The 9,967-nt window shown below is 40.3% G+C and overlaps 1 protein-coding gene across 3 annotated transcripts; it reads left to right on the top strand.

The window, feature by feature from the left end:
• Positions 1 to 604: 604 nt before the first annotated feature.
• Positions 605 to 4,227, top strand: hlx1 (H2.0-like homeo box 1 (Drosophila)). 3 transcript variants are annotated; one of them, XM_028397232.1, is made up of 5 exons: positions 605 to 1,474; positions 1,920 to 2,099; positions 2,207 to 2,391; positions 3,308 to 3,682; positions 4,187 to 4,227. In XM_028397232.1, exons 1-4 carry the CDS (start codon positions 1,018 to 1,020, stop codon positions 3,641 to 3,643), a joined length of 1,158 nt encoding a protein of 385 aa, XP_028253033.1. In that variant the 5' UTR covers positions 605 to 1,017; the 3' UTR covers positions 3,644 to 3,682; positions 4,187 to 4,227. The 3 variants fall into 3 exon arrangements, with proteins under 3 accessions (XP_028253033.1, XP_028253032.1, XP_028253035.1); XM_028397231.1 differs by lacking the exon at positions 4,187 to 4,227 and having other exon boundaries at positions 606 to 1,474; positions 3,308 to 4,183; XM_028397234.1 differs by lacking the exons at positions 1,920 to 2,099; positions 4,187 to 4,227 and having other exon boundaries at positions 608 to 1,474; positions 3,308 to 4,183.
• The last annotated feature ends 5,740 nt before the right edge of the window (positions 4,228 to 9,967 follow it).

A 9,967-nucleotide genomic window follows, 5' to 3' on the forward strand; every position in this document is an offset into this window, starting at 1 on the left:
AATATTGTTTTAGGTCAGTGGGCTCTGCAGGTGGGAAAATAGCTATTTAAGTCATTGATTATAAAAAAAAAACTTATTGGCCAGGACCCAACGTGTGAATCTTGAGGGGCCTTGCGGATGAAGTATCGCCTCTGAAGTTAATTGTGTTTTGGTTTTAGAGGGGGGAATAGATTTCCTCTGTTTATTATGAGCATGGGGACGGATTTGCGTCACCGTGCAACTTGCAGGTTGAGATAAAGTTGCACAAATATTGAAAAAGGGAAGTTCTAACAGTCATTATAAAGTTTCCCCCCCTCTGCTCCGGAAGAAATAAGGATTTCTGCTGTATCCTAAAATACTAAAACAGCTTCTATTTTAGGGGGCAAATCTAGCAGGCGCATCCGCTCATTTAACACGAATCACAGCCCATCAAAAACAGGATGAGATGGAGCTAATATACAGGCTCTGCTGCACTGCAGGATTTGCACCATTACATGTGTATAATTAGAAGTTATAACGTGGTTGTGCGCGCTATATTTCACTGATCTTCTTTTATTTTCATGCATTTTGGTGTTAAAGCTATAAAGAAAAAATGTGTAGCCCGTGGTATTTTTATAATCCCAGTCAATCCCTCAAATTAAGGACCAAATTTAACACTTTCTGCGTAATGAGTGTTTTTGTGTAAGCTATAAGTGAGGAGGAGGAGGCTCCTGTTAAGTGATCAATCCATCATCTCAGGATCAAAATTGCTCCCCCAGTCCCCAGTCATGTGTGCGTGTGCACTATCCTCATTTACAAGGGCGTGATGTGAGCAAATGCAAAACATCCATTGGCTCAGAAAGCGACCAATCAGCGTCAGCGGAGGAACTTCAGAGTGGAACTGCGGGGTTAGGATTTCAGAGTTGGGAGAGCGATTTTGGCACTTACACAAAGAGGACGGTTATCTATCCTGCTAAAACTTTACCCGCGTCTTTTTTTACATGCTTGTCGTCCTATACACTCTTCATTTGAAAGAAACGGCGCATTAAAGGCTCCGGGATGTACACGGCCGGGCTCAACCCGTTTTACGCATCAAACTTCAGCCTCTGGTCTGCGTACTGCGCAGGGGGCTTCGCTGTGGATACAATGAAAAAACCGTCTTTTTGCATCGCTGATATTTTGCAGGCTGGAGATGCGGAGAACATCCCGGGATCGTCTGCCCTGATGGTGCACATGGGACACCACCACCACCACCACCACCGCGCTCAGCAGGGGCACTCGGGCAGTTCTCCGCTGCGCCCTTCTCCTGTTGCGCCGGAGCCTTCGGTCTACGGTGCCAGGGTTAGTCCGGCGTCTCCGTACCACAGACACGGACTACAGTTAACCTCAGTCTCCAGGACGGCGTTTAACTCCCAACAAGCGCCTCCTCCTTCCAGCAAAGACCTCAAATTTGGAATTGATCGAATATTGTCTACAGACTTTGATCCAAAATGCAAAGAAAAGTCGTCGTTAAGAGGTGAGAAGAGAGATTTTACTGCACTAACACTTCCAATAAAATATAATGGCGGTGTTTATGGTGAAGCTTCCTGTCAGTGCTGTGTTTTATACCCTTAAATATTATAACACAAAGCTATTGCCACAGCTCAGTTTTAGAGACTATAAGCACCAGATCAAAGGTAATAACTGCACATGTGCAGCCAGTTACCTACTACAGTTTATGACAGACTTGTTCACAGAGTAGTCAGAGCACATGATGAGGAGCCCTGTGGGGAAATCCTCTCCTCTCTTGCCCTTTAACAAGAGGTCAAAGGTCAGGATCAGCTACAAACTGCAGCTGGAAGGACAGAAAATCTAGAAAAAGCTTCATCTTTCCCCCTTTAAAGAGCAGACTCAGACTTCATGCAGGTTGGTCTGTGTGTCTCTTTGCTGACTGAAGCCCATCATCTCTCGCTCTGTAACAGATCTCACATCCATCGTTAGCTCGAACCGTCAGTCAGGCATCCATGTCTCTGTTCAGCCTCCGGCCAGCCAGTACTTCTCCTCCATAGACCCTGGGATCAGCGACGCGTCCTCCATGATGAGTTCACTAGGCAGCAGCAGCAGGCAATCAGGCCAGCATCAGTTTCAGGACACCTTCCCAGGTAGACATCTCACGTGTAGGACTGCAGCAGTCAGTGGCCTGTGCACCAAATCTGAACGTCTGTGATTCCCGAGACTGCTCTAATGTGTAGCTCCTTGTGTCTTTTAGGTCCATATGCAGTCCTCACAAAAGACACGATGCCTCAGACGTACAAGAGGAAAAGGTCGTGGTCGAGGGCAGTGTTTTCTAATTTGCAGAGGAAAGGCCTCGAGAAGAGGTTCGAAATACAGAAGTATGTCACCAAGCCAGACAGAAAACAACTGGCTGCCATGCTGGGGCTGACAGATGCTCAGGTAAGATTCAGTGGGGACTGACATTTATTCTGGAACCCGAAAATGTTGATCAAAATAGATCTCAAGACTTGTTTCACTCATCAACACTATATTAATATATTAATATTGATGTTCTCTATGCAACTGCTGTTAATTTAATTTTACAGTACACTACAATACTACATTTTTATTGGACTACATAGTGTGATTTCTTTAAATATGCGCTCAGTAAGAGTTATTGTTTAGAAGGGATGGCTCAAAATTAATGAAACAAACACACAGGGATGCAGACAAGATTTTACAAACTGCTGTGATGAACTCCCCTCAACATGCTAAGACTATACTTGTTAATATTTTTTATTTAAATTTTTTATATAAAATATATTTCCCTAAAATATTGGAAAGACATTATAAGATTAAGCCCAAGTTGAAGTCTGAACTTCTGACAAAAGATTATTTTAAACTAAAAAAACTATATAAACTATATAGATCCAGTATAAAAAAATCAAAAACTAATAAAATAAATAAATAAATAACAAGCTGTGTTCTTGGCCTGACTGGTGAAAAAACATTAAGCTGTGTACAAAATTTCACCATAACCTGTCATGTACTTAAACAAGCAGCCTTCTTAATGATTATTCTTTAATAAATATCACATAAATATTTTCCCACAGTTATTGTGATCTTTTGTCTTATTTTTGAAAAGGTGTCTCTTGCAAAATAATACCAACGGTGTATTAAAGTGTACCTGGGCTTCAAATGTGTTAATCCTATGTTGCCAGCAACTAATTCTGTTTTATATTTGTTTATTGGTGCTAATTTTTGTTGCTTTTTTTGAGTAAATTTAATAAAAGAATTTTCCATAAATAGTGCATGTGAACTGCTCTCTGTATATGCCCGAGTCTAATGTAATCTCTTCTTGGATGCGTGATCCCAGGTGAAAGTGTGGTTCCAGAACAGGCGCATGAAGTGGAGACACTCCAAAGAGGCGCAGGCTCAAAAGGACAAGGAGAAGGACGAGAAGCCGGACAAGAGTCTATCTGAGCCGGGCAGCAGAGAGGCCAAAGAGCCGGTGGAGTCTGAGTGTGAGAGTGAGGGAGGGAGCGAGTGCGAGTCAGACGAGGCTGATGATGGGATGGAGAGCGCGGACGGACATTTGGACATTACTGAGCACAATAAGACCAGCGTGATCATGAGCGGGAGCGCGACGGCGAGCAGCGCGGAGGCGGCGGCCGCAGTTACAGACACAGCGGCCTCTCAGGGGCTCATATGATGGCTGCGGTGGTTTAGACCATGAACAATAAGAGGGTTTTATTATTATTATTATTTTGACAGAAGAACGACATTGATGTTAAGACACGTCTGGAGAGGAAGCCTCAAGGGCAAGAATGTAGCAAACCGGGTCCGTCTAATTCCTGGGAACAAGTGGAGTTATTATAGCTCAGATACAGGAAGCACGATCCAAATTACATTGTGAATTTTATTAGCTATTGTCTCCATATTTTTTTATGTCTTACAATAATAAAAGCGCAGGCTATTTCAGTTTCCAAAAGATGGACTTCCGTCCTCCTCCGCTGTCTCTTTATTGTCGTTTTCCTCTCAAGAGCTTCCGTGTGCATGAAATTTTCCTCATCAGGAAATATGCTGTTGTGAATTTTATTTTTAGGTTATGAACCACTTGTTTCAAGTTATAAATGGAATCTCAGAAAATCACGGCAGTGTTCATGTATTGTTTTTATATATATGTAGTTGTGCCATTTTTTGTTAATAATTTGCACTGAAAATGTAAATAAAACGTTTTCTTACTTTGAAATCGTATTATTATTATTATTATTATTATTATTATTATTATTACAGTGCTCTATAAAGGAGTTTGACACATACAGTATATGTGTAAAAATATTTTTTACATATACGTATAGACAAAAATGAGACAAAATAGGAAAAAAGCAGCAGAAATGTAACCAAAATTAAACATAATTAAATGCAAAATAATAATTATGAGGATGTTAATTAACAAAAATACAGGTCAATAAGTATCATTTTGCAAACAAACCTTTTTAGACACCTCCATGATGATAGTATTAATCTCTAGTCTCTCCTAATGTAGCTGTGAAGTGAGTTTCTCCTCTGGCTCTGGCAGCCGCAGAAGAAGTGGATAATTTACTGTTTGTATACATTTACTGGCTCCAGATAGCAGGGCCGACCCGGACGAGTATATTTTATGCATCCAGACACAGATACAATCAACATCTCTGCTGTTAGAGCTGCTCATATATAAGACCCCGCTGCTGCAACTTTCTAGGCCTTAAATGTTCCAGTGCATTTTATCATAAACTAACATAAATGCACACTGAAATATTATTTTCCAATCAGCCTCATCATGATGCTCAGATGTTGTATGATAGATGAAATCCATATGATTGCAATAAAGCCACGTGCAGCACAATTAAATGGGTTTATTGGCATGATGTCATGACAGACTCCCCTCCCTTTACATGTCTATTAAGTCCTGTGTCTGTGGAAATGATTAAACTGTGTAAGACACACATAAATCCTTAACAGTAACTCCTCAAACTCTTAAACTGACCTCTATGAAGATCAATAATCATTGCTGTGCAGTCATCAAGAGTCATGTTGCCTCATTTAGCTGCAAAAATTGATGAGCTGTCTGAAAGATTTCTCCTGTATTAGTGTTTTCCACAAAGCCAGCTGCAGATGAGTCACACATGTTTATTCAAGTAAGCATAAATGTGTTAAAGAGCTGCAGAGAATAGACAGATTTTTTTTTACATTTATCTGTTATAAATTGCTTCGGCCTTTCAAAAAGCTTGCTGATGGAAAAATAAAATTGAATGAGCTGTATGGGAATATTAGCTCAGTGTAAGGTTTAAATAAAAAACTACAGCCACAGAAGGTTTAGCTAGAGTAATAGCACAGTATAATGCATTCAAAGTCAGCCAATGTTTTGCATTACTGTACACTAAAAGTACTATTAAAAAATTGTCTGCCTGCCACACACCTCCTTCAACCAGAATCCCAAAATGATATTTATCTCCTCCTTTATCTCTAGGTGATGGTCTCTTCATATTTTTTTAGTAACATCCTCATAATTCTCTTTTTTTATTCATCTTTAATAACATACAGATACTGTAATCAAAGTACAGAGCATGTGTATGTTTTTAATAATAATATTAATAGAATTTTACAGTATATTTACTCAAGTACCACAACAACCTTGTTTAATGTATATAATGCAGATTCTGGTTATTAAGCGTGATCAAGAGTCATAATACTGTTAATCATAAATTAAATCACCAAGCACACTTGGTCCAAGCATACTTGAAATTTGATACATATCCTAAATACAGAGTTAATTTAGGTTGCATTAAGCCCCACCTTAACCGGCTGAAATTAGTTTGATATTTTGCACGCTTTTTTGTATTTTACTTTGAAATGCATACATAAAAGTTGCAATATGTTTCTCTGAAATGAACATAAACTGGAAATATGCAAAATGTTACTTAGTAAAAAACGGTAGTTGAGTAACAACATTTCCTGGAATGTTTTAACAGCTCTTATGCTCAGTGTAAAAGCATGACATCCTTTGTTGTCATGTTAGCGTCAACATCATAGTGAGTGACCCAAAAACCTGGACCACCACAAGCTCTGTCTACTATGGGGTCCACTTTCCTCTCCTCCGGAAAGAGGACTGACCCCTAGAGAGCTGCAGTTTTTCCGTTTTAGCCTAGCATCTTGAATTTCACTTTTCATTTCCCCCCCAACACCAGCCTGGCTGTACTGTATACCTGCTGCCTTTTGTTTCTTTAACATTCAGCAGATATTTAAGCTCCAGCTAAGCTTTTTATTTAGTAGATGGCACTCGTCTGGGTGAGAAGTTGTCAGTGTGATAGCCAGTTTCCATGAAAGGCAGTAAAATCTCGAGGCACTTTATCAGCCTAATATTAACTGTTAAACGCTTACGTATTAAATGTCTGGGTGGGTTGACTCTCGAATTATACTCAAAAAAGCTATAAATTACATTAGTATTTGCAAATGTACAATAACAATAACAATCCAAACGCTTAACATAATACTGAGAGGCCTTGATTTGTGAACTGTCCTAAGAACTTTTATGAGCAGGATAGGAGAAAGTCCATCTGGCCTGTATTTAATGTCAGCTTTTCCGCCTCCATTAAAGCTGTCCTATATGTCCCTCTTGGCAACCCTGGACAGGGCAACCCATAAAACAAACCAGCCTTGCAGATTTCACTAGTATTTAACACTTTGAAAAAGTAACTGTGTAAAACAAATTGCCTCTGTGAGAGCGAAGGAGGAGGAGGAGGAGGAGAAGGGGATGTTCTGTCTGCAGCGCCTGAGGAATTAACATGGACTAAAAGCGGTGAAGTCTCAAGTTCTTTTGAGGTATTATCTGTGAAATTATTTGATAGGTTGATGTTAGATTTCTCCTGCGTTATTCAGTCGTGTATCAGAGGACTCCTAGGAGCCCGTCACATAGGCCTGCTGAAGGAGAGAAGGGTGAAAAAAAAACACACTGTAACTCAACAGTGTGTACAAAGATGGAGGTTTTGTTTGGTAATTCTGCTTCTTCCTCATTTGGGAGATGATTTTGACAGTGTCTTTAATTGTCACGATGATGAGGATAATGTATTTTTTAAGAAGAGGATGTATTATAAAATGTACTTTAAGCAACTACACATTTAACCTGTTGCTGTTAATAAAACTATTAGACCATCATGAAAGCTGTAAAAGGTGTAAATACAATATTTGAACAACTTGTACCTTGGTACGAGTATACTGAAAGTACAGAAATGTACAGAAATTATTATCAAAATTATTAAAGTTTGCATAAACCTTTCCAAAATATGTGACATTAAAGGCACTTTTAGGTGTAATATTTAATGTATAACTGTATATTCACAATTATTACTAATAGGTTTTCATGGGTAAGCAGCATTTCAGCATTGTAAATGGTTAAAACTGGGCACTACTTTGTGTGCAACGAGAGTTTAGTTAGGTGAATTTACTAAGTTTAGTTGGTGTCAAGTGTCTCAAAATTATTTTTGAAACAATATATTAACGACTGTCTTTGTTTCAACTCTCCCCAGTGTGGAGAAAATCACCAAAGACAAATGGCTGTTTTGACCAACTGTCAGTGGACATATAATACATCATTTGTGCAATTTGCTTGTGCTCGTTGTGTCTACTGCTGTTTCACAGTTGCATTATCATTCACTAATAGATATAGGAGTGTGTGTGCATGTGTGTGTGTGTCTGCGTGTGTTCCATGTGGTCTGACACGTCACATTTTGTGTGTGTGTGTGTATTACTGAGGAGCCAAAAAAAGTTTATTTGGGTTTGACATGGCACCTGCAAGCTCCTCCCCCTGAACAACTAACACATGATTTGTGTGTGTTTGTTTCAACTTTGCACATTGGCGAGTACGGGAGGGATGGCAACATAAATTTTGTGATCACAAACCTCTGCAAGAGCTAGCTACAAAGACACCGATTGTGCTGAGAAACTAAAACAGTACATGTGTGTCAGCAGCAGAATACAGCCCTCTAGATGCAGATCTGCTATGCATATATGCAAAGTTTAAGTAATGATAACTACATGTGTGCAGCTGTCTATGTCCATATCCACACAGAAGTATAATCCTGGCCTGAGTGGGACACCTTCAAGCGACCGCCTATATGTGTGTCTTCCAAAGCTACTTTGGACTAAATAATAAATATAAAACCATTTGAAGTTATACATGATAGTGTCATATTTAGTTAAATACCAGAAACTGAAAAACAATCAAAACAATCTTCCGTCTTAAAAGACCAAGCGGTAACCTCCGTGGCTCAGAATTGAAGCCCATGCGAAAGTGTCAAAACTTGTAGTTCACGCCGAAACCGCTGGGGGCTGGCTCCAGAAGCGAGTAATATCACATCGACTCCCTTGTTAAAATGGCCGACTTTACAGCAGAAATGAACATGTTAACAGCCTGGTACAAAAAACCACTCTGGTCTCAGATGATAGGTTCCCTTCTAGTGTCAATTGTATGTGAGGTGATTTTTTTTACAACTCATTTCAATTACCGTATATTCTGACTTAAAATTACGCATAATTATGGGAGTTGCCGCTTGAGCGACAGGCAGTTGCCGTATCACAGCGCGAGTTTCCTGCTTCCACGATCACCCGCCCCCGTAAACTCCGCTCGTGCTCCCCCTCTTTGTCTATATGTGGAGTTTTGGCGGACGTGACGCTGTCAACATGGCGGAGGTCAGAATGTCCCGGAGTTTCAAAATGGTTCTTCAGAAACAAACGGGTGACATCAGCTCTGTCCATAGTTTTTACTGTTAATGTAAAAGACATTTAAATGTGAGACACTTCAAACTGTAGTTGTGACCCACTTTTTTCACACCCTGCCCACAATTAATCTCCTGATGTAAATGAATGTTTTATGGCTTCCACTGTGCTGACAGGTATTAGCTTTTTGCTATAAAAAATAACAAACCAAAAGTGTTTCCCATCAACGGAGCATTTTATTCCATTATTATAACTATGTGAGTGAGCGTCAATGCGCTGCCTCGATCAGAGGTATGGTTGTTCCATCAAGGTCTGACTTATGAGATTGCCTGGATGCTCCACTCCTAAATGAGCTCTGAATCATCGGCATGAGAGATGACTTCCTCCTGAGACTAGCAAAATATTATTACATGGTACGAAGCTTTAATTTGATACCAGGCCAAAATGTTTCCAGCCGCCCCCATCATTTAGACCCAATTCACTGGAATAACCAGTATCAAGTCTTTTATTTATAGCCTTTCAGCCACATGGGACGTTTCTTCCTGAGTATTAGGAGAGTGTGTGGATGAAGTTGCCGTGGAGAAATAGTCAAATGCACATTAACCAACCACAGTGCCAAGGCAGAGTTTATGCCTGATGTACTGCATGTGAAGTTTAAATCACCAAAACAACCCAGAGAATAGGATTATGATCCCCTTCATCACACTTTGTATTAGCATCCAGTAAATATACCTACAGTGTGTAAATCCAATGTTTTTCTTGGTCTTTTCTGCAGCTGCACACGTACAAAACATGTTCACCAGCACTGAAAACTGAGCCCCCTCACACAGAAGCTGTCGCCACATTTCCAAAAAGCCACATTATTGAGAGCTTTTTTAACATGGTCGCAGTTTCCAAGCATCTTGGCTTCGCTTTCAAAACCTGGTCCTTGCCAACAGTTGGGAGTGGAAGAAGAAGAAGAAGAAGAAGAAAAAAAGAGACATCTCAAGTTAAATTTAAAGATGTGTTTCTCTTGGAAGCCAGGCTGTGCTGCCATAAACCAAGGGAGACATTTTCATGCTCCACATTTTTCATGGTTTCTTTCTGAGTTTCCTCCCTTCCTTTCTCACTCCACCTTGGCTCCAGAGTTACCTACTGCTGCACTGGCTGCAGACCACAGCCAGCGGGGCACTGTGGGGTGGCCAGTCCCTCCCTCTCTCCCCAAACAGAAGCACCCCCCCCCCCCCCCCCCCCAACACCCTCTCACCTCCACTAAAACTTTCTCCTGGTTGTCCTTGGA

The sequence above is a fragment of the Parambassis ranga genome, chromosome 24, assembly GCF_900634625.1.
Source record: "Parambassis ranga chromosome 24, fParRan2.1, whole genome shotgun sequence".
In the NCBI taxonomy this organism is placed as follows: domain Eukaryota; kingdom Metazoa; phylum Chordata; class Actinopteri; family Ambassidae; genus Parambassis; species Parambassis ranga.

Bases quoted from the DNA above. Each gene is read 5' to 3' on its own strand.
- hlx1 (XM_028397232.1), top strand. From the start codon at position 1,018: ATGTACACGGCCGGGCTCAACCCGTTTTACGCATCAAACTTCAGCCTC. The intron at 1,475-1,919 runs GTGAGAAGAGAG...GCTCTGTAACAG, and splicing joins AGAAAAGTCGTCGTTAAGAG to ATCTCACATCCATCGTTAGC. The intron at 2,100-2,206 runs GTAGACATCTCA...TGTGTCTTTTAG, and splicing joins GTTTCAGGACACCTTCCCAG to GTCCATATGCAGTCCTCACA.